Source organism: Astyanax mexicanus, chromosome 5, assembly GCF_023375975.1.
Source record: "Astyanax mexicanus isolate ESR-SI-001 chromosome 5, AstMex3_surface, whole genome shotgun sequence".
Lineage (NCBI taxonomy): Eukaryota > Metazoa > Chordata > Actinopteri > Characiformes > Acestrorhamphidae > Astyanax > Astyanax mexicanus.
This window is the reverse complement of record NC_064412.1, coordinates 45,466,097-45,489,688: the sequence shown is the minus strand read 5'-3', so window position 1 is coordinate 45,489,688 and position 23,592 is coordinate 45,466,097. Positions and strand designations below refer to the sequence as shown.

General features: G+C 39.1%; 1 protein-coding gene across 1 annotated transcript; it reads left to right on the top strand.

The window, feature by feature from the left end:
• The first annotated feature begins 7,708 nt into the window (after nt 1–7,708).
• Nucleotides 7,709–10,241, top strand: LOC125802188 (uncharacterized protein K02A2.6-like). Its single transcript, XM_049479410.1, has 2 exons — nt 7,709–7,807; nt 8,280–10,241. Exon 2 carries the CDS (start codon nt 8,413–8,415, stop codon nt 9,682–9,684), a length of 1,272 nt encoding a protein of 423 aa, XP_049335367.1. The 5' UTR covers nt 7,709–7,807; nt 8,280–8,412; the 3' UTR covers nt 9,685–10,241.
• The last annotated feature ends 13,351 nt before the right edge of the window (nt 10,242–23,592 follow it).

Sequence of the window (23,592 nt, the reverse complement as noted above, 5' to 3'; positions counted from 1 at the left end):
TAGCAGCAACATGAAGTCCAGAGTGAAGTTTTCTGTAGCAGCATGATTATGAATGAATATTAGTAAAATTATCATCTCTCTGTGTGGGTAAAGTGTCAGTATTTGTTTTAAATATGTAATCGTCCTTGTAAAGTGACAGTGCAGTGTGTTGTTTAGGTGGAGTTTTAGAGTCTTACAGCTGAAGCTGGAATGAAGCTGTTTCTGAGTCTGGTTGTTTTGCACTTGATGCTCCGCAGCCTCCGGCCTGAGGGAAGAGGGACAAAAAGTGAAAGTGCTGGGTGGGTGGGATCCTTCTCGATGCAGGTGGCCCGTTTCCTGCACAAGGACAACTAAATCAAACAGACAAAAATATTGCACTAGGTAATTTATTTATTGGGGTGTTACGTTCCTAATAAAAAGTTATGGTCTAGGGTAAATTAGGAAGTAAACAAAAATAAAAATGTTGGAATAAAAGCAGACTGGAAGCAGAGATTTAGATTTTACTGGTTGTTTACAAAATTTTGTACAATAAACTAATAGCAAATGAAAGATACAAAAATATATCAAATACTAATAAGCTGTTTCTTTAAACTAAAATGCCTTGTGTACGATGCCAAAGGAAAGAAAATAATAAAAAAAAGTGTGCTAACCTGCCCAACCCAAAAACTAAACTAAACCAAAAATACAGCAGTGGCACCCGCCCCTTACCTGGTGTGTCTAGACATTGTGTTACCTACGTGATGAATAATGTGAAGGGCCCAACTTATCTGTCCACCAAAGTGCAACAGAGTGGAGTGGTGAGGGAGAGGGGTACACTCAGACAAACACACCTCAATCTCACAGAAACGAACAACAAACTCCACTTTCAGCCAAACATTCGCTACTCACAACTATTCACAGGAAACACAGAAACAGCTTAAACAGTCACGGAATCTCTTAACACAGGTCTTTCCTCTCAGCTCTCATCTCCCGACTGACGCGAGTGAGTTGCGTTATATTTGAAAATGCCCGCCCTATCCGGCCAGAGCGTGCAGGTCATTGGCGGGTGTAGATTCATCAGGGAAGATCTATTTGGCACCAAGGCGACACTTTCTAAATGCAGATCCACGTAACATGGGGGAAATTATTTTAAATTCAAAATATTTGTGAGTTGAAAAAGTATGTAGAATCAATCGGATGAAAAGTCCTGTTTTAGTAAAGAACAATTGTCTATCAAAGTCTGCTCTCTACGACACTTGGGCAGGTTAGCACAGTTTCTGAGGACCTCAGAAAAAAAAAGTTTCTTGCTGGAAAAGGACCATTACTACCTTCCCTAAACCAACAAATATCGCACCAAAAGCAAAGTGGTCAGTGAGGTCATCATGGATTCCAAGGTAACATCTAAATAAACTTTCTTCTATTTTCTGGAAATTCTTCTCTGATTAGACTGCTGAAATGTTTAAGACGTAAAAGAGACATTTTTGAGAGGAGATAAACCAAATGCAGAGAACCACGAACACAGACACACACACACACACACACACAGTGAATCTGCAGTAATGTTCAATGGTTACTGAGTATTAAAAAATGCACTGTTGTGTTTAGGGTATAAGACTAAGTGGAGCTGGGTGAGAGAGCATAGAATCTCTATTTTTGTGAAAGGTGCAAAAGAAGGGGGCCTTGCTCTGGGTGTGAGGTGAAGAGAAAGGGGGGCTCACTGTGTGTGTGTGTGTGTGAGGTGGAAAGTGGGGGAGGCTTGTTTTGTGTGTGTGTGTGTATGTAAGGTGGAGAGGGGGGTTGCTCGCTCTGTGTGTGTGTGTCTGTGTGGAGCAGAAGAGGGGGGGGGCTTTAATTATTTCGTATACTACTAATCTGTCTCTGCTTCAAATTAAAATAAATATATCAACAGTTCACAAGAAGGTGTATATTACTTACATTCATTGCAAACGAGGGCAGTAAAGATTTACTTTAGCCTGGATAGCTCTCAATAAGAGTTGATTTAATTCAAATCGGAGCTTTATTATGCCACAGATATGGTACAGAAGCAGGGTAATTAAAGAAATCTGGAGAAAAAATTTAGACAATGATGATATTCATATTGAATATGAAAAGATGACCAAAACCATCTTCTACTGTACTACATTTTTGACTGTGTAGTCTTAAATATGTATAACTACAGTGTCAATCCCCCCCCCCCCCCCCCCTTTGGAGATTTACTTTTTTGTTACATTTTTCAGATTATTAAATAAACTTTAATATCAGACAAATATAACCTGAGTAAATATAAAAAAACACTTGTAGACTGCAGGTCTCACTCAACTTAGTTAAGGTCAGAGTTATAAGAGAGAAAATGGGAGAGGTCCAAACTCAAAAACCACTGCTTGATGATCTCCGGGACTTTGTGAGTGTGTGTCCTGTTACATCTAGCACATCATTTTTAAAAAGAACATCATACATCATAAAAGTCAAACATGGTGTTGGTAGTGTGATGGAATGTGGCTGTTTTTCTGCTTTAGGACCTCAACAACCAGCTGTAATAGATGGAACTATGAATTCTGCTCTCTACCAGAAAATTCTGAAGGAGAATGTCTGGTCATCGGTTTGCGACTTTATCAGTCACAATGATTCTCACCTCCATAAAGAAGACCCATTATGACCATGGGTGGAACAATGTAGCAACGTTCTGTAATGATGGATCTCAACCTAATACCTGTGGGATGAGTTATAATGGCAGAACCAATCACCCCACATCACTGACTGAATACAATCAGTTCTCCATACAGTTTGCAGAAGAGTCAATGCAGTTACTGCAGTAGAGGGGACAAACGTTTCCAATCAATACCCCTGATTCCAGAAGAAACCCTTAAGGAGCACTGAAATACACACTTTTGGTGTAGCACATAGGTAAGGTGGCATCAGTGGATATAGAGCCTGTTGTCTTGTTCTTGGCTGGGACTTTTCAAGATGGGATTGATTGCTGGTCAATGGTGCAGTTTTAATTGAAAACAGTCAAGCAGGGAACATCCCCACCACAGTTTCAATTTTAAGCAAACACATGCACATTATGGGTAGGCATATAGCTGTCTTTATCTACAGTCCCAAGAATGTTTATTTTTTGAGTGAAAATAAGAGATTAATTAGATTTAGCAATTCCATAAACTACTTATAATTTAAACGTATGCTTTTCTATTAAAGCATTCCTCATAAGACCACTTGCCAGGTGATGTGAATACCACTAATTAGGGGTCCGAGCACGCAGTCAGACTTCTTATTCTTAATTCTCCTATTGTTTTTGCTAGAATTTTTCTTATTATTATTATTAGGTGACCAAGCAACATAGTTTTAGGTGAACAAGCAATGTAATTGCTTGGGAACCTATTGTTTTTCTAGAATGTTTCTTCTTCTTCTTCTTCTTCTTCTTCTTCTTCTTCTTCTTATTATTATTAGATGACCTATTGTTAGACCTATTGTTTTTGCTCAGATTTTTAGAGGTCTGAGCACGCAGTGCTAGGGAACCCTATTGTAATTGTTCCGATTATTATTAGGGGTCTGAGCACGCAGTTGCTTGGGAACCTATTGTTGGAAACGATTTTTATTATTATTATTAGTCTGATCACACAGCCTAAACCATAAGGTCTAGAGGCATGAAACCTGGTCACATGCTAGTACTCCCTCCCACTACTCAGGCACATTTTTCACATTTTTAAACCCTTTTTTCTTGTTCCTTGGGTCATGACAAATCAAAAAGGTCAATAGAATCACTAGGCTCCGCCTATTTAAATTTTGCGCTAATTAGCATAATTCTCAAAACCTGCTTTTGAGAACTTGTTTCAGAGTTTTAGGTGAACAATAAAAAAAAATGAAAAAAATTAGGAGAGGCTCATTGTAAATAAATATATTTAAAATTTTGTGATGTGCATGCCAATTAGCTATAAAATGCAAATGAACACAAAAATCTGAAATTTCACAGATGTGTTAAGAAGTAGACTCTGAAGTTGCCTGTAAAGTTTCATTTGAGTAGTCCAATAGGGGGCGGTATAATTATGATGTAAACTTTCCTGTAGATTTCTCTGCAACCCTACATGCTATCAAGCTCAAATTTGGTATGCAGAGTCTCATATTACATATCATATCTCAACCTATAAGTGATACTTATCCTGATAAATCAAAATTTCTGGGACCTATTAGCCAATCACATTTCAGCTGGGTTTTGACAGGCTAAACATTCACCAATCATTATGATATGTCTACACCATAGGTCCTAGGGACCTTCTATTATCCTGTAAAGTTTTAAAAGGATTGGCCTCTAGGGGGCGCTATAACAGAAAATCAAGGATATCTCACTGTACATGTCACCAGGACATGTAATTATTTTGCAGTTTTATGCACTCCTGTAACCTTAACATCTTTGCAATTACATGTCTTTACAAAAAATGCTTTCTTTTTCTTCAGTGGCCTGTTGTTTAAAAATCAAAGTTTGCAAACTTATCCTATGAATTTTTTACTGATCCCGTTAAAAAAATGGTCTTGTTGTAATCGGACGACCATGTAGGTAAATAATTATATTTAAAAACTTGACTTTTTGAACATTTGTGGCATCAGTACATTGGTCAGAATGTCCCATGGTAGGTTTTTATTAATTACATGGCTAAATGTCAAGAACCCTTTGATCTATCAACTCACAAATTTAGACACACATATATATATAGTGATTGTATGATCTTGATTACCAATTTTGAGCCAAATCGGACATTTTTTCCCTCTACAATAGCCAAATAGAAACAGTGATTTTACAGGCCTTTTTTTAAACGGACCTAAGACAAGAACCTTTGATCCTATCAATACACAAACTTACAGACATATATATATATATATATATATATATATATATATATATATATATATATATACAGACAATATTATCTTGATTTTGAGCCAGAAAAACTGACAATAAGTCTTTCTCCCTTTACTGTGTAAAACAGTTTAATAACTTGTTAAAGAGCACACTAAGATTGACAATTGACAAGTCTGTTAGAAAAGTGCATAGTTATTGTGATTTTTTAAGTTTGAAAATTTGAGATTTCAAACTAGTCTGTGAGTTTTCTTCAAATTTTCTACAAACAGGTCTCAAAATAATCAATGAAATCTCAAAGTAAATAATTATATAAGAAACATGGAGATTTTTATGTCTTTTGACTACTGTACATGAATTAATCTGTGCGTGCTGGGTTTCATTTAAAATTAGTTCTAAAAATGTATTACAGATTGGGAAAATGTGACCAAAATTCAAACTTACTTTCACAAGATTACCATAAAACAAACTATTAAAGATTTGTTTTGTAAAAATGTATTAGCAGTAAATTCAAAATTGTAAATAGTTGAAAAATGTTGCTTGATTCCCTATTGCTCCAATATGACAGAGGTGTCAAAATTTGCTGTGTTTCTACAGGTCACTCGTGGCATAATGTGAAAGCATCTGCCTTCCTGGTCTGAAAGTCGGGGATAATGCAATCACGTATGCAATGAGAACCTTGTACACAGCCGGTCTTGCAAGATCACGCTTGTCTTCTGTGATGTATTGTATGTAGTTGTAGTTCAGTTACTTACCACTTGATGGCACCCTTGTGAGGTAACCGAACCAAGAACAAGAGAGGCAGAGTTGGAAGGGTGCGTGACACACATATAAGTAAAGAGAACCGTCTTGTGAAATCAGTCTCCGTGTATTATTAATATAATCACCCCTGGTACAACCACAAACTATCACATGGTGTCAGAAGTAAACAAGTGGAACTATGGAGCAACTGAAACCTCCAAATAGTCTGAGCTTCGAGGGGAACGTCGCTGAAAACTGGAGAATTTGGAAAAGTTCGATCTCTATCTCATCGCATCTGGGCTGGCGGAGAAGAGTGAACAAAGGCAGTGTGCAACGTTTCTACATGTGGCCGGAGATGAAGCCTTGAAGGTATATAACACAATGGAATTTGGTGAGGGAGAATTGGATTTGAAGGCTCTGAAAGAAAGCTTTAAGAAATACTGTGAACCAAGAAAGAATGTAACTTACCTGAGACATATCTTCTTCACGAGAGGGCAAGGGCAAAACGAAACCATTGACGCATACGTGACTGATTTGAAAAATAAGGCTAAGGATTGTGGATTTGGAGCTTTGACAGATGAACTGATAAAAGACCGCATAGTGTGTGGAGTTAACAATGACATAGTGAGGGCAAGACTCTTACGAGAAGAGGATTTGGATGTGAAAAGAGCATTAGACATTTGTCGAGCTAACGAAGTTACTCAAAGTCACATGAAAGCTCTGCAAGAGGAATCAGACATCGCAGTGAAAAAAATAACAAAAACAAAGCCCAGAGCTAAGCAAGATAGCATGCATGTAAAAAGTGCTAGGAAAGGCAATGAGGAATGCACCAGATGTGGATACACACACGAGCCAAAGAAATGTCCAGCATACGGAAAAGTTTGCAACAAATGCTCAAGAAAGAATCACTTCGGCCGTATGTGCAAAACACCAAAACAAAAGGGCAACACAAAGAAAACAGAGAGAAAAGTTCATGAATTGGAACAGGAAGAAGATGCTGAAATGTTTCTAGGGTGCATTGAAATGAAAGAAAATGTGCCGATCAAACGTATGGATGAAGTTTCTGCAAAGGAAAAGGAAAATCAGCAATGGACACAAGCACTGAAAATAAATAATCATGCATTGACATTTAAGCTAGACACAGGAGCAGAGTGCAATGTATTGCCATATAAAGAATATGAGAAAGTAGCAAACAAGAAAGCACTGCTGAAATCCAAGTGCAAGCTTGTTACGTATTCTGGCCACACGATGGAGCCAAAAGGCAAGGCAAAGCTGCAGTGTTACCACAAAGACAAAGAATATAAGCTGGAATTCCAAGTTGTTGAGGGTAATTCGCCAGCAATTATTGGCAGAGATGCATGTACAGAGCTTGGGCTGATCAAAAGAGTGTTCAAAATAGGAAATGAAGACGACATCTTAGGTGAATATGAAGATTTATTCACAGGCTTAGGATGTGTTCCAGGATTGCACCATATCCAGCTGTACAAAGATGTTCCACCAGTCATTCATCCACCACGCAAAGTACCTGTAGCATTGAAAAACAGAGTCAAAGAAGAACTAAACAGAATGGAAGACATTGGAGTCATTGCGAGACAAACAGAGCCCACTGACTGGGTAAATAGCATGGTGACTGTAGCCAAACCAAACAAATTAAGGATTTGTATTGACCCACAGGACTTGAATAAAGCGATACGCCGAGAGCATTATCCACTACGCACAGTTGAAGAGATAGTCGCGGAAATGCCTAATGCCAAAGTGTTCTCTGTACTTGATGCCAACCATGGCTTCTGGCAAGTGCAACTCGATGACAAAAGCTCCAAACTGTGTACTTTCAACACTCCGTTTGGAAGGTATCGTTTCCTGAGATTACCTTTTGGTATCTCCTCCGCTCCAGAGGTGTTTCAAAAGTGCATAGCACAGCGTCTAGAAGACCTGGAGGGAGTCGTGAACATTGTTGATGACATTCTTGTTTGGGGAGAAAATATGGAGCAGCATGACAAACGACTGAGACAGCTGTTAGACAGAATCAGGAGCATCAACCTGAAACTGAATCGAGCTAAGTGCAAGATCAGGATGACTGAAGTCAGCTATGTTGGACATGTCTTGTCAGCAGACGGATTGAAGCCCGACCCAGAAAAGGTCAGAGCGATACAGAACATGCCCGAACCAGAAGATAAAGCAGCTCTGATGAGGTTCCTGGGAATGCTGCAATATCTGGCAAAATTCATACCGAATCTGGCAGAGGTGAGTGCACCGGTGAGAAAACTGCTAGAAAGTGACACAGCATGGCATTGGGACTTTGAGCAGCAAGAGAGCTTCAGAAAACTCAAGTCACTGGTGAGTAACACCCCAGTATTGAGATACTTTGATGTCAGTAAAGACGTAACGCTCTCAGTAGACGCAAGTTCTGAAGGATTAGGAGCCGTGATACTGCAAGGAGGACAGCCTGTAGCATTTGGATCGAGGTCTCTCACTGAGTGTCAGAAAAGATACGCTCAGATTGAGAAAGAGCTTTTAGCTATCGTCTTTGGATGTGAGAAATTCAACCAGTACATTTATGGGAAATCTGTGCACGTTGAATCAGACCAAAGCCCCTAGAGACAGTGTTCAAAAAGTCACTACAGAAAGCCCCTCCTCGATTACAAAGAATGCTCATGAGACTACAACCCTATGACCTAACAGTGAAATACAAACCTGGCAAAGAGTTGTATATTGCAGATACACTGAGCCGTGCCTATCTCAAAGAGCACACCGAACCACTATTGGAAGAGGAATTGCAAGTTCATGTGTTGTCATCTTACCTGCCAATCTCAACCGAAAGGCTGAATGCCTTCAGGACAGCAACTGCAGCAGATGAAGAGATGCGACTGGTGATGAACTGCGTACAGACAGGATGGCCTGCAGAAATCAGACACGTTCCACCAGAGGTCAGGAAGTATTGGACTTTCAGAGAAGAGCTCACCTGCTCTGATGGCCTACTCTTCAAAAGCTCACGAGTTGTGGTACCACATAGCTTGAGGACAGACATGCTGGAGAGAGTTCATGAGTCTCACCTAGGCATCGTGAAATGCAAAGAAAGAGCCAGAGATGTCATGTACTGGACAGGAATGGCAAAAGACATTGAGGATGTTGTTACGCAGTGTTCAGTCTGCAATATGTTCAAACGCAATAACACCAAAGAACCACTCATCAGCCATGAAATACCGGACAGAGCATGGGCGAAAGTTGGCGTTGATCTGTTTCACTACAACCAAGGTGATTATCTGATGTGTGTGGATTACTTCTCCAAGTTTCCAGAGATCGCCAAGCTCGCACAAACAACAAGTGGACATGTAGTGACAGCTTTCAAGTCCATCTTCTCAAGACATGGAATTCCTGATGAAGTAGTGTCGGACAATGGTCCACAATTCTCAAGTGCAGAATTCAGAACGTTCACACAGCACTGGGAATTCATACACACCACATCCAGCCCAGGATTTCCACAGTCTAATGGACAAAGTGAAAGAGCAATTCAGACAGTGAAAAATCTGTTAAAGAAAGCTGCAGAGTGCCAGAACGACCCGTACATTGCTTTGATGGAGTACAGAAATGCACCACTAGATAGTGTTAAGCTGTCTCCTGCTCAGTTGTTAATGGGACGGAGACTGAAAACAAAATTGCCTACATCAACACAGCTCCTGAGACCGCAAGTACACGAGAATGCACACAAACACATCAAAGACAGGCAGCTGAAACAGAAACATTACTTTGATCGTGGAGCAAAACATCTACCAGTTCTCGAGGAAGGTGAAAGGGTCAGAGTAAAAGTGAAAGAAAACTGGCAACCAGCAACTGTGTTGAAAAGTCATGACACGCCAAGATCCTTCGTCATCAAAACACCTGATGGAAACACCTACAGAAGAAACAGGCGACACCTGCTGAAAACCAGAGAAAAGACTTTCACAACACAGAGTCCTCCACATCTGGAAGACTATGATCCAGGAGAAAGACAACCTGCAGAACACGATGCATCATTCCAGACACCAGCATCGTCACCTGTGAAAATATCTGCAACACCTACCATGAATGAAGAAGTGGTGAAGAGGTCACGAGTGGGCAGAGGGATCAAACCACCATCACGTTATTCTCCATGAACTTAAGTAATGGAAAAAAAAAAAAAAAAAAAAAAAGAAAGAAAATGTTTTTGCAGTTTTTATTTTATTTTTCTGTTCTATAAGGCATTATTTAAGTTGTGAATTTTGAGTAAGAGAAATACTGCCAAGTAACATTTAGTTGTACGGTTGTACTATGAAGTAAGAGTTTATTTAGTAAAAGAAATTGTATGTGTTGGTTTGCAAAGACAAGTCAATAATTAACAGAAGTTACGACAGGATAGAACTGTTCAGGGAATATCTATCTTAAGGAGAGAGATGTGATGTATTGTATGTAGTTGTAGTTCAGTTACTTACCACTTGATGGCACCCTTGTGAGGTAACCGAACCAAGAACAAGAGAGGCAGAGTTGGAAGGGTGCGTGACACATATAAGTAAAGAGAACCGTCTTGTGAAATCAGTCTCCGTGTATTATTAATATAATCACCCCTGGTACAACCACAAACTATCACATCTTCAAGCAGCAGTTTTAATGCTTGCTTGTTTCTAATAATAATTTTAAAATGTGAATTTATGTAAAGTTTTTTATTTCACCCTTTGTGATCCGACCCTTTAAAGTGGTATGTTGGACACCTTGTCACCTGTGCTTGTAGAGTGGCGCACAAGCGCCGGCTTTCAGCACGCCAATCGTGTCACTCTTCTTCCAACGCCGCTTCCATTTCTCTCCAATCAGCTCACGGCACAGCGTCCATTTCTTACCAATGAAATCTACTCCTCGTTTATCCCGTCCATTTCTTACCAATCAAAACCCCTGGCGTGTCTCCATTTCTTGCCTATCAAATCGCAGCGCTTGCCCGACGCTCTTTCCATTTTTAACCAATTAAATGTTTCTCCACCGCGGGACTTCTATTTCTGACCAATCAAAATCCTCGCCACCTTAAAGCGTGGCTTAAAGAGATACACTCTTTAAAAAATTACACTCTTTGATTTTGAGTGTGAATTCAAACGAATTCCTTTGAAATTCAATTCATAATTTAAGTCTGGTTAGTAAAAAAAAATACATATTATAAAAACCACCTTCAAATATATAAAATATTGTGGCGTCTGTTATACTATATAAAATATTGTGGTATACATGTTATACTATGTAAAATATTGTGGCATCTTTTTTACTATATAAATATTGTGGCATCTGTTATAGTATATAAAATATAGTGGTACACGTGTTATACTATGTAAAATATTGTGGTATAACTGTTTTACTATGTAAAATAAATGCTGGTATACCTGTCATACTATATAAAATATTGAGATATACCTTTAATACTATATAAAATTGTGTGGCATACCTTTAATACTATATAAAATATTGTGGCATCTGTTATACTATATAAAATATTGTGGTATCTGTTATACTATATAAAATATAGTGGTACACTTGTTATACTATGTAAAATAAATGCTGGTATACCTGTTATACCATATAAAATATTGTGATATAACTTTAATACTGTATAAAATATTGTGGTATACCTTTAATAGTAAATAAAATATTCTGGTATCTACAATATTGTGGTATACATTTTATACTATGTAAAATATTGTGGTATACCGGTTATAATATATAGAACACTGTGGTATACATGTTATACTATGTAACAATTTGTGATAAGCCTTTTATAGTACATAAAATGTATTTTTTTTTTCACATAATTTAGAGATTAACAGTAAATTAAGATTAGTGTATAGAAAAACGTGTTTAAATGCCTCTAAATTTCAGTAGATTCTAGTTACATTTAAAATCTAAGCTGCTGTTCTTTGATAGCACACTGGGATTTGAACTCGCGACCTTTGTATCTGCCCCGATCTTCCCTTTAGCTCAGAAAATGACAATAATAATATAAAAAGAAACATATTCAACGAAATAAACACTGCAGTTCTTTAAAAGAGGCAGAACCATTTCATTTTTCAGTTTTTGCTCGATGGTTAACTTTTCTTTTTCTCGCTTTCTTTCCTTTTCCCTTCTTCCCCCTTCTTCCCTCCATTTTTTCTTCTTCCCACGGTAAAGCAGACTATTGTTTCATTTTTCAGTTTTTGCTCGATGGTTAACTTTTCTTTTTCTCGCTTTCTTTCCTTTTCCCTTCTTCCCCCTTCTTCCCTCCATTTTTTCTTCTTCCCACGGTAAAGCAGACTATTGTTTCATTTTTCAGTTTTTGCTCGATGGTTAACTTTTCTTTTTCTCGCTTTCTTTCCTTTTCCCTTCTTCCCCCTTCTTCCCTCCATTTTTTCTTCTTCCCACGGTAAAGCAGACTATTGTTCCCCAGCTTGCTTGTAGAGTGGCGCACAAGCGCCGGCTTTCAGCACGCCAATCGTGTCACTCTTCTTCCAACGCCGCTTCCATTTCTCTCCAATCAGCTCACGGCACAGCGTCCATTTCTTACCAATGAAATCTACTCCTCGTTTATCCCGTCCATTTCTTACCAATCAAAACCCCTGGCGTGTCTCCATTTCTTGCCTATCAAATCGCAGCGCTTGCCCGACGCTCTTTCCATTTTTAACCAATTAAATGTTTCTCCACCGCGGGACTTCTATTTCTGACCAATCAAAATCCTCGCCACCTTAAAGCGTGGCTTAAAGAGATACACTCTTTAAAAAATTACACTCTTTGATTTTGAGTGTGAATTCAAACGAATTCCTTTGAAATTCAATTCATAATTTAAGTCTGGTTAGTAAAAAAAAATACATATTATAAAAACCACCTTCAAATATATAAAATATTGTGGCGTCTGTTATACTATATAAAATATTGTGGTATACATGTTATACTATGTAAAATATTGTGGCATCTTTTTTACTATATAAATATTGTGGCATCTGTTATAGTATATAAAATATAGTGGTACACGTGTTATACTATGTAAAATATTGTGGTATAACTGTTTTACTATGTAAAATAAATGCTGGTATACCTGTCATACTATATAAAATATTGAGATATACCTTTAATACTATATAAAATTGTGTGGCATACCTTTAATACTATATAAAATATTGTGGCATCTGTTATACTATATAAAATATTGTGGTATCTGTTATACTATATAAAATATAGTGGTACACTTGTTATACTATGTAAAATAAATGCTGGTATACCTGTTATACCATATAAAATATTGTGATATAACTTTAATACTGTATAAAATATTGTGGTATACCTTTAATAGTAAATAAAATATTCTGGTATCTACAATATTGTGGTATACATTTTATACTATGTAAAATATTGTGGTATACCGGTTATAATATATAGAACACTGTGGTATACATGTTATACTATGTAACAATTTGTGATAAGCCTTTTATAGTACATAAAATGTATTTTTTTTTTCACATAATTTAGAGATTAACAGTAAATTAAGATTAGTGTATAGAAAAACGTGTTTAAATGCCTCTAAATTTCAGTAGATTCTAGTTACATTTAAAATCTAAGCTGCTGTTCTTTGATAGCACACTGGGATTTGAACTCGCGACCTTTGTATCTGCCCCGATCTTCCCTTTAGCTCAGAAAATGACAATAATAATATAAAAAGAAACATATTCAACGAAATAAACACTGCAGTTCTTTAAAAGAGGCAGAACCATTTCATTTTTCAGTTTTTGCTCGATGGTTAACTTTTCTTTTTCTCGCTTTCTTTCCTTTTCCCTTCTTCCCCCTTCTTCCCTCCATTTTTTCTTCTTCCCACGGTAAAGCAGACTATTGTTTCATTTTTCAGTTTTTGCTCGATGGTTAACTTTTCTTTTTCTCGCTTTCTTTCCTTTTCCCTTCTTCCCCCTTCTTCCCTCCATTTTTTCTTCTTCCCACGGTAAAGCAGACTATTGTTTCATTTTTCAGTTTTTGCTCGATGGTTAACTTTTCTTTTTCTCGCTTTCTTTCCTTTTCCCTTCTTCCCCCTTCTTCCCTCCATTTTTTCTTCTTCCCACGGTAAAGCAGACTATTGTTCCCCAGCTTTGGCGCAGTGAGGTAGTTGTTGGGCTTGTAACTTGACAACCAGAGTTCAAACCTGTCAGTGTTTTCAATGCAATTTGAATTAATTGTTCTTTGTTCCTAATTATAATTAAAAAACAGTTGAAATTGATGAAAAAAAAATTAGCTTAACCCTTTGTGATCCGAACCTTTAAAGAACTCTTTTGGAGACCTGGAAATAGCTACTTGTGGACAGCTTTAACAAGTAATAACAAAGACCTAACAAAGTCCTATCAACTCCTAACACAGTCCTAACAACTCCTAACACAGTCCTAACAACTCCTAACAAAGTCCTAACAACTCCTAACAACTCCTAGCTTCTAATTAAGTCCTAACAAATTCTACCAGAATCCTAACTACTCCTAACAACAGCGGGGGCAAAAGAGCCAATCACATGCTTCGAAACAGTGGCTGCTCCCAGGGGCAAAGGAACCAATCAAAATTGAGTGTTTTGCCCATCGAGGTGCAGGAGAAACAGGGAATACAGTTCATCCTCAGGTACCATTATTGACCAGCTTCTCCTGTCTTTAAGAAGTTAGTAGAAGTTTTTAAAATTTATGAAATCTATAAGTAAGATTGTGTATTTTGTGTATTTGTAAACATTTTTGCCGTGGCGAACGTTGAATGTGTTTTGTGAAGTTTGATAAGATGATCACAAGGATAACACTGAATAATGTGTTGTTAATGTTCTATAGTGAATGCTTTAAGTGTCTTTTTTGTGTTTTTTTGTGTTGTGTCATGTCGTGTCTGTGTCCATAAAAAAACTAGAAAAGAGATTTTTCAGTTTTGTTACAGTAGTCAATCAGATAACATTATGTAAATGGTGTAAATAGTGAAATGGGTGATAATGTTTATCAGGTAGGCTACGTCTATTTATCGGTGGCAAATTTCTCTTGTCATTACAAGTAATTCTTACAAGTAAAACTTACTAAATATAATTAAACACTAAGTGAAAGCTTATGAAAAAAGTCTGTGGTGTCCCAGCAGGCATTTCAACGCTGGATCAACATTAAATCAATATAATATATAATATATACAATATAATATATAGCAACGTTGTTTCAACGTCATACCTTCAACTGTTAATAAACCATAGCTTAATAAAATTAGAAAATCCTCTGGTTAACAGAGTGTAAACTATAAACTTACATTACTGCAGTAAATCTGAGTATTAAGAAAGTTACTCACCACTACTAATCTGATTTAACATCTGATCTCAAAAACAATAAAACAGTAAAACAAATAGAACACAAATAACCCCAGATATGGTGAAGAACCTGGTGTTAAAATAAAAAGTAGTTACTACAAGTAAAAGTAAAAGACTTTTTCATTCCTTCATCCAACCATTTTTAGAAATGATTTGGTGATGAAATGTAAAATGCTGATTCTAAAGGCAGAAGGTCGAGGACATCATGTTGATTCAACGTTAACATTTCAACGTTAGCACAACCTTTTAACATTAAATGTTGATTCAACGTTAACATTTCAACGTTAGCACAACCTTTTAACATTAAATGTTGATTCAACGTTAACATTTCAACGTTAGCACAACCTTTTAACAATAAATGTTGATTCAACGTTAACATTTCAACGTTAGCACAACCTTTTAACATTAAATATTGATTCAACGTTAACATTTCAACGTTAGCACAACCTTTTAACAATAAATGTTGATTCAACGTTAACATTTCAACGTTAGCACAACCTTTTAACATTAAATGTTGATTCAACGTTGTTTTACGTTACATCAACAACAGACATTGCTTTAGTCATATTTCAATCACATTTCAAAGTTTAAGGTCAGTTGTGTGCCAGCTGGGGTGTTTGTAAACACTTCTGCTGTGGCATAGGCTACCTTGAATGTGTTTCGTGAAGTTTGACGTTACGTTTCTTTTGTTGCTGGTAATATGGTTATTTGTCTAAATTGAGCATGTATTACTACGTATACATATTAATACCCATAATTATTTATAGCCATTCTGTACAGATTTAAACAGTGCTTTTAAATACGATTGCTAAGGTGTGTTGAGGTAGGCTGCCTAGGTTGTGTTGTTTAAAAAATAGAAAAATATTGTAAAACACTCCATGATAGTTCCTCAATCTGGTTATAGTGTCATGATATATCATTAGCTGTTATATTGTTGCTGCTTAATTTCCTGGATGTCTGTGCATGACTGCCTCTCCTCCTACAGAGATGCCAAAGGAAGGTAAGAAGAAATTATACTGGGCTGGCGTCTTGATCCTGCTTGCCCAGGGGAAACTTTTTCTACTGGTCAGAGACCTGGGTCCAGACATTGGAAGGCGGTAATAGAAAGAATTAAGAATTGTCCCCTGACCCCTGCATTTGGCCAAACTGTCAGAGTATTTGACATCTTTGGGAAAAGGATCCCCTGCTGGTGTGGCTACCATCATGAAAGTATTGTCATTGAATTGAATGTTGAATTAAATGTCATTGAATACCTAAACATATATATGATGTGAGATAAACCAACCCCTTCAGACCCTCCACACCTCAAGCCCAGGAGATGCCACCAAACATCCAACTTGGAAGTGGAGATGCTTCTGTTCCTGCCCCTTCCACAGCATCTGAGATGGTACCAGCAACTCAGAGTGGCAGGCCACTTCCTACTTCCTCTGCTTCTGCTCCTGCTCCAGCTGCACCACGGCTCCCAGTCCCTCAGCACTATCCAGAGGTAAGCCGGGCCAGGTTCTTGTCAAAGCCGTTCCTCCGGGTCATCAAGCCAGGTGACCAGGAGTGGATTGCCCACATCCTTTATGAAGCAAATGGGCAGCTGAAACAGGATGTCAGGGAGAATTGGCACCACCCCCCAAGCCCAGTCAGATCTGTGGCACCTCCAAACCCACACAATTATTTTAGGCAGAGGATGTTTTTGTGGGCACCAATGCACATGTGGGGCATCCCTTTGAAATGCATTCAGTGCAACTGCAAAATGCACCACTCTGGAATCTATTCTAAGGTGAGGGAGGTCATTGATGTGGACTCCAATTATTATTTAATAGGGGGAGATTATCCAAGGTGCAGCCAGTGCAAGCTACCTGTCTGTCCTTGGAGTACTGACATTTTAAAGCAACTCGACCCCTCTCACCACAACAAATTCCCTGCTGTGTTAACCACACATTTGGCACTGGACAGATGATGTGTCACACTTTTGCATCCAAGAAAGCTAGGCAATAGCTCCAGTTACCTCCAGCAGGCCTTTCAAGAGGCACATAAGTTTTCATAAGCACCAGTGTGCTTTCATTCCAGGTATGTTAAAACCTCTCACACATTTCTGGTATGAATTTGACTATTTAATGTGCTATGTTAAAGTTGCCATAATATTGAGATTTGTTGTGATCTGTCTTCCTGTTTTTTGTCTCATCGGGGTGCAATGCGCTGCACACGCAGATGTATATACTCGAGGGACTGTCAAGGTGGAATTTAAACTGATCAGCACAAGCACTTTGTATGTCAGAAACCTCAAAAACAAGATCAGGCTGATGTGAAATGTTAATGCGCTCAGCCACAAAGTGTTGGGAAGACCTTGGGAAAACCTACAGGTAAGAAAAGTCTTCTGTTGATGATGATCAGACCGATACTGTGACATTGTAGGCAAGTAAAGAATCATTTTTCACTTAGTGAATACATATTGCAGGAGAGTGTATTGCTGTGGAGTATCTTCTGGCTCATTCCAATCGGGGAGAACTTCTTAGCCAGCAGATCGGTATTAGTGACGTCCTGCCAGAGGTCATGGATGAAGACCATGATGATGATGATGTGACCATACCACAGGATCTTGATCTCACATTGCAGGTAACATTATGTCAACTAAACCAAATGGTAAAGAAAACATTTAAAAACTAAAAAACACTTAATTTTTAACAAAAACAAACCTTTAAAAGATGGATGTACTCTTATTAATTACTTCAGGAATTTGGAACCAGTGGCCCCAGGCCCCAGTCAGATGCCAGGCCCCCATTGGAGGAGAGTGAGGCCTCTGCTAGACATGTTCACTCCGCATTGGAGGAGGCTGATACCTGTGCTGGACACATCCACACCCCATTGGAGGAGATTGATGCCTCTGCTGGGCCTGTCCAATCCCCATTGGAGCCTGTCCACTTCCCATTGGAGGAGATGGATGTCACTTCCTTAACAGAGAGTGATGCCCCTACTACGCCACTGCCTGTCCACATTTGAGGAGAGTGGGCCCTTCACTTCAGCTCCGGTAAAGTAGATAAAGTTTGACCATTAGAAATGTGTGCTTCTTTATATTTGCTCTTGTATCAGATGTTTAAAATAGTTTTTTGTTGGTCCAATGCTTGTAACAGGACTCTAGGTGTGACTCAAGAGGAATTCCCGGATGGGAGGCAGTTGATGCCCTGGCAGGTTATCTGGTTGGGCTCAACAGGACCATAACAGCACTTTCCAACGCTGAAGTGGCAGAGATTTTGAGGTTGTACTCACAACTTAATGTCTTTGACCAGACCCCCACCAAAAAAACAACCAGGACCTTGGAGAGCATCATGCAAGCGCAGTGGCTCTGCTCCAGGCCAGCAAGCAGCAGAGAGGTAACTGCATCTTATATATCTATATTCTTTAGCATTGATATTAGCATATTTATGTTAATGTGTGGTCAGGCATACAGTATATGATGAGCCCTATGTGATCTCTTATCTATTTACAGATTGTTCATGGTCCATGGTCAGGCTGCTTACAGACCAGACCACAAAAGAATTTCAGAGTGTGTTGCTCTCAAGCTGTTCAAAGAATACAGGGAAGCCGGAAATAGGCAGAAGGACAGCAAAGAGAGAACATTTGCCATACCCCAATCAATCGTCATGGTTTATTCTCACATCAAGCAGCTATTTGAGGACTGCAGCGAGATTGTGGACAGAACTGACCTGGTACTGGTGAACATTAACAACACCACAGTGTCCTCCTGGTGAGTTCATCTTTAATGTCTTCATAAATTGATTAAATGTATTGAATTTAAACAATAAACACAGAAAAAATTCTCTTGTGCCTTTTGTTTTCTGTCTCTGCAGGCTGCAGGATCGACAAAAAGAGGACTGAACGAGATTCTTTGCTTCAGGGTGTGCAGCTTCCACAGCAGATTGCTGTGGCTAAAGAATCCCTTCTGAAGGCTCATGACCTACCGTGACAGCCAGTTCAGCCCAATATAATTCTTTTGGAGTTCCAGGAGCCTGAGAACCGTGAGGGCGAGGCAAAAATCTGCCAGTGAGACAGTGCCAGAACACCAACACTATTTGTCATGGAGGGGTTGTCCGCTACCGACCTGGCACCCCCAACACACCACCAGAGCTGGACTTCTTTACTTCAGGCACCCCTGCAGCACTCCCAGGAGTATTCCTCTGCCAGGGGGTCACGTGACCGCTGCGTGGGATGTAGACGGCTTCAATCAGAGCTCAGCATATTCCCCCCAGAATTTAACAATTTTTCATACCTTAAGCCTTCTTTTTGACCTTTTAGTCGGTTTCTCCTGCCTCTGTAAGGCTTTTAGTACATTGTGATGGCAGCGAATTCCAGAAAAACAACCGGCAAACAGCTAACTAGTCGTATGCCTGACAACGACGAACTTGCTGAGCTAGTTAAGCTAGCCGTCGCTGATGCTATCAGGGAGGCCATTCCCGCTCTCGTGGAGGATGTGGTGGCGCAGCTAATGAACAAAACTCAATCTCTGCTGGACGCTCAGGTTGCTTCACTTCTTGGAGAGATGGTTTCAATGCAAGCTGATGTCTCAAAGTCAGTTGACTTTATTGAAAAGAGCAAGAACCGCATGGCTGAACTGGATGGTAAACTCTCCGCATCGTTAAGCAAGCTTGAAGCACAGCACGCCAGACTGGAGGAGAAAATAGCGGATATGGAGGATAGGTCGCGCAGAGATAACGTTCGTGTTCAAGGCGTCCCAGAAAACGCCGAAACGGCAAACGCGCTTGCCTACCTAGCGGTGGTTTCCAGCGCTGGGTCCGGTTGAGATTATGCGTGCGCACCGCGTGGGTGCTCCCAAGGAAGATGCAAACGGCAGACCTGTTCCCCACGTTCTCATTTTGAAACTTCTCCGCTTTACTGACAGAGACAAGCTTCTCAAAGCAGCCAGGAGTACCGCAGTGGAAGTGGAAGGGAAAGCCATACGTTTCACTCCTGTTTACAGCCCACACACCTTCAAGCGGAGGCTGACTTTCTCCGACCTGATGGACACTCTGCAGAAGCGAGGCTATCGCACTTTTCTTCTCTACCCTGCGAGACTCAAAGCGACGCGTGGAGGAGCGAGCCATGTCTTTTTTTGGCATTAGATAAATCCATCCAACACGCTACGTCTACTCAGATACGTGCATCCAAAGACTTCCAAAAATTTCTTCATGCCTTGAGCTTAGTAGATCTATTCTGGGTACTTAATCCTACAGTCAAACAGTATACTTTTTATTCAGCAAGACACCAGAGTTATTCCAGGATAGATTATATACTTGCTTCCCCCACATCTTTTTCTAAACTACACAATGTGGTAATTAGACCTTGCTCCTTATCAGATCACAGCATTATCTCTGCACATATTATATTGATGGGGGTGCCTATGAGAGCACCACGCTGGCGCTTCAATACTTCACTTCTAAAAAATGAAGAATTTTGTATATTCTTTAAAGATAAATTGAAAAATTTTATAAATCTTAACACAGGCTCTGTGAGTGACTCTAGATTCCTCTGGGATGCCATTAAGGGCTGTATTAGGGATTCCTCAATTGCATTTGCCTCCCATCTTAATAGATGCAAAATTAACAGGATAATCGAACTGGAGCAAATGCTCACCCAGCTTGAGGCTGGGACTTTGCAAGGGAAAATAGCTGTGGTTAGATCTGAACTTAATTCATTGTTGCGACATAGAGCAGAATTTTTGATGCATAGGACCAGAAGAACATACTATTTTTATGGGGCCAGACCAAGCCATTTACTATCACTGAGACTAAAAAATCAGGAGAAATATTCCATTATCACGGCTATTAAAACACCTTCACATATTTTGACTAATCCTCAGGATATAAATACTGAATTTAAAAACTTTTACTCTGCTCTTTATAAATCAGAGGTGGAGCTTGATACAAGCTCTTGTTCATCCTTCTTCGAAGGGCTTCATCTATCTACTCTATCAGACAATGAGGCAGAATCACTTGGTGCTTCCATTTCTTTAGACGAGTTAAAGGCTGCTCTTGTTAATATGAAGGCAGGCAAATCCCCAGGTTGGGATGGTATTCCACCTGAGCTGTACCTTTCCTTCTTAGAGGAGTTAGGACAACCACTATTAGATATGATTAACACAGCTATAGATAAAGATTCATTTAATGCAAGTGTTAATATGGCCATAGTTACAGTACTACCCAAACCAAATAAAGACCTGACCCAATGTGGTAATTATAGACCTCTCTCCCTCTTGAATGGAGATGTTAAAGCATACGCCAAAGTGCTGGCATCCAGATTGGAGGCGCATTTGCTGAAATTGGTACATAGTGACCAGACTGGTTTTATTAAAACTCGCCTAGCATCTGATAATGTGCGTCGTTTGCTGCACATAATTCATGAGGCAAATAATATTGAACTTCCCTGCTCAGTCTTGTCACTTGATGCTGAAAAAGCATTTGACAGACTTGAATGGGATCTCTGGAGTGCTTTGGACAAATTCGGGTTAGGCATGCAGTTTATTCGAATTATTAAAATCTTATACGCAAACCCCTCAGCCATGGTGTGTTCAGGCAATATTCTTTCTTCACAATTTTCTGTTTCCAGGGGCACTCGTCAGGGCTGTCCCCTGTCACCCTTACTGTTTGCACTCTCTCTCGAACCACTAGCTCAAAAAATTAGACAGCATTCTTTTGTTTCTCCCATCACTTTTTGCAATACAGAACATCGAATATCACTATATGCAGATGATATACTTTTATATGTGGGTAACGCTAATTCTTCATTACCACATCTGCTTTCTACCTTTGATTGGTTCAGCACAATATCAGGATACAAAATCAACTGGACAAAGTCATCACTGATGCATTTAAATTCAAGCGCAACACAAGCAATTTTACCCCCTCGTATACCATTAGTCAAAAGTTTTAAATATCTTGGTGTTGAGATTTTCCCCTCTGTCACTTCTATTGTAAAAAATAACTTTCAGAATATATACAGTCAAGTTGAGAAAGATCTTGAACGGTGGAATACCCTTCCAAACTCATTACATTCTCGTGTATCAATAATTAAGATGGACATACTCCCTCGAGTTTTATTCTTCCATGATACCCCTTACACCTCCAAAAGGGTATTGGGTGAAACTTCACTCACTACTCTCTAAATTTATTTGGAAGAAAAAAAGACCTTGCTTAAAGCTCACTACACTCCAGCGAGACAAGGCACAGGGTGGGCTGGCCCTGCCTAACTTTAAGATGTACTTCTGGTCCTTTGTGCTACGGCCTCTTTCTGTATGGTTCAACTCTAATTCATCTGTCTCTTGAAAGCAGATTGAGGAAAACCTTTCGTCACCTCACAGACTAGAAGATTTAATATTTTCTAATATTCCTGTGAAGAAAATGAAATCACAATTTGGACCAGTTATATCAAGTCTACTCACAACTTACCATACTGTAATCAAATATTTACATGTGGATTGTAAATGGCACAAACATTCACCAATATTCAACAATTTCTGTCTCCTAACGGGCAATGTACCTTTTACGCACCCGCAGTGGAAAAATCTAGGAGTTAATGTCTTGCAAGATATCTACAATGATAAAGGTCTACGGGCCTTCAGTGATTTACAAGCTGACTATAGTCTACCTGGATCATCCTTTTTTTTATATTTACAGTTAAGGTCAGCCATGCGAGCATACGGTGTTCCATGGGGTACAGACCTGCCCACTCATCCTCTCCATAAACTATTGACGATTACTGGACCAAAAAGGGGTATGGTATCAAAAATTTATAGATTTATTTCTGATCCTCAGAGACCCCTCCCAGTAGAAGCCACATGGCAAAGAGATTTAGCAGTCGAAACTGATGAGATTTGTTGGACTACAGTATGGGACAATTTATGTAATACATCCAAAAACCCTGACCATCAGTCACATTAGAATTTGTTCATAGGATGTATTTAACTCCTAGGAAAAGCTACCTTATGAAGATTATAACATCACCTAATTGTAAACTATGTTCACTTAACGCTTTGGGGTCATTTATACATTTTATTCTGGGACTGCCCTGAGGTCAACATTTTTTGGAAACAGGTATCTTCAACTTTAAGTGACATTCTTGAAAGCAGAATTCCACATTCACCAGAATTACTTTTACTTAATGATGATTCCTCTCTAGACCTGTCTTTGCAGCAGAAGCGTATTCTATGGGCTGGTCTCACTGCCGCCAAGAAAATTTTGGCTTTAAGATGGCAACCACCACACTCTTTAGAGTGGCGAAAGTGGGCTAACTCCTTTCTCGATATTGTTCTCATGGAAAGATCTGTTGCTCACATGCATGCAGCCAGCCTTAAAACACTTCAGGCCTGGGATATGGCTTACAGTGTAGTTAAAGAAAAAGTGCAGAGTAATTGAGTTCATTGTCTATTTTTCTATATTTTTTATTTATCTTTATTTATTTATTTGTAATATTTTATATGTCTCCTTTTGTTATATGTAAATGTGTGGATTGTAATGGGTAGACGGAGAGAGATCCGGGGCGTGTGTTTTGGGGGGGGGGGGGGGGTATTGAGGAGACACGAATATGCCACCACCCTCAGCATCCTCCCAGGGCTGGTCCTCCACCCACCCACCACCCTCAGAATCCTCCCAGGGCTGGTCCTGCTTTATTTCCTATTAGAAAATTTGCAAAGGAAAAAAAACAGGAAAATTTGCTGTTGAAAATAAAAAACATATTG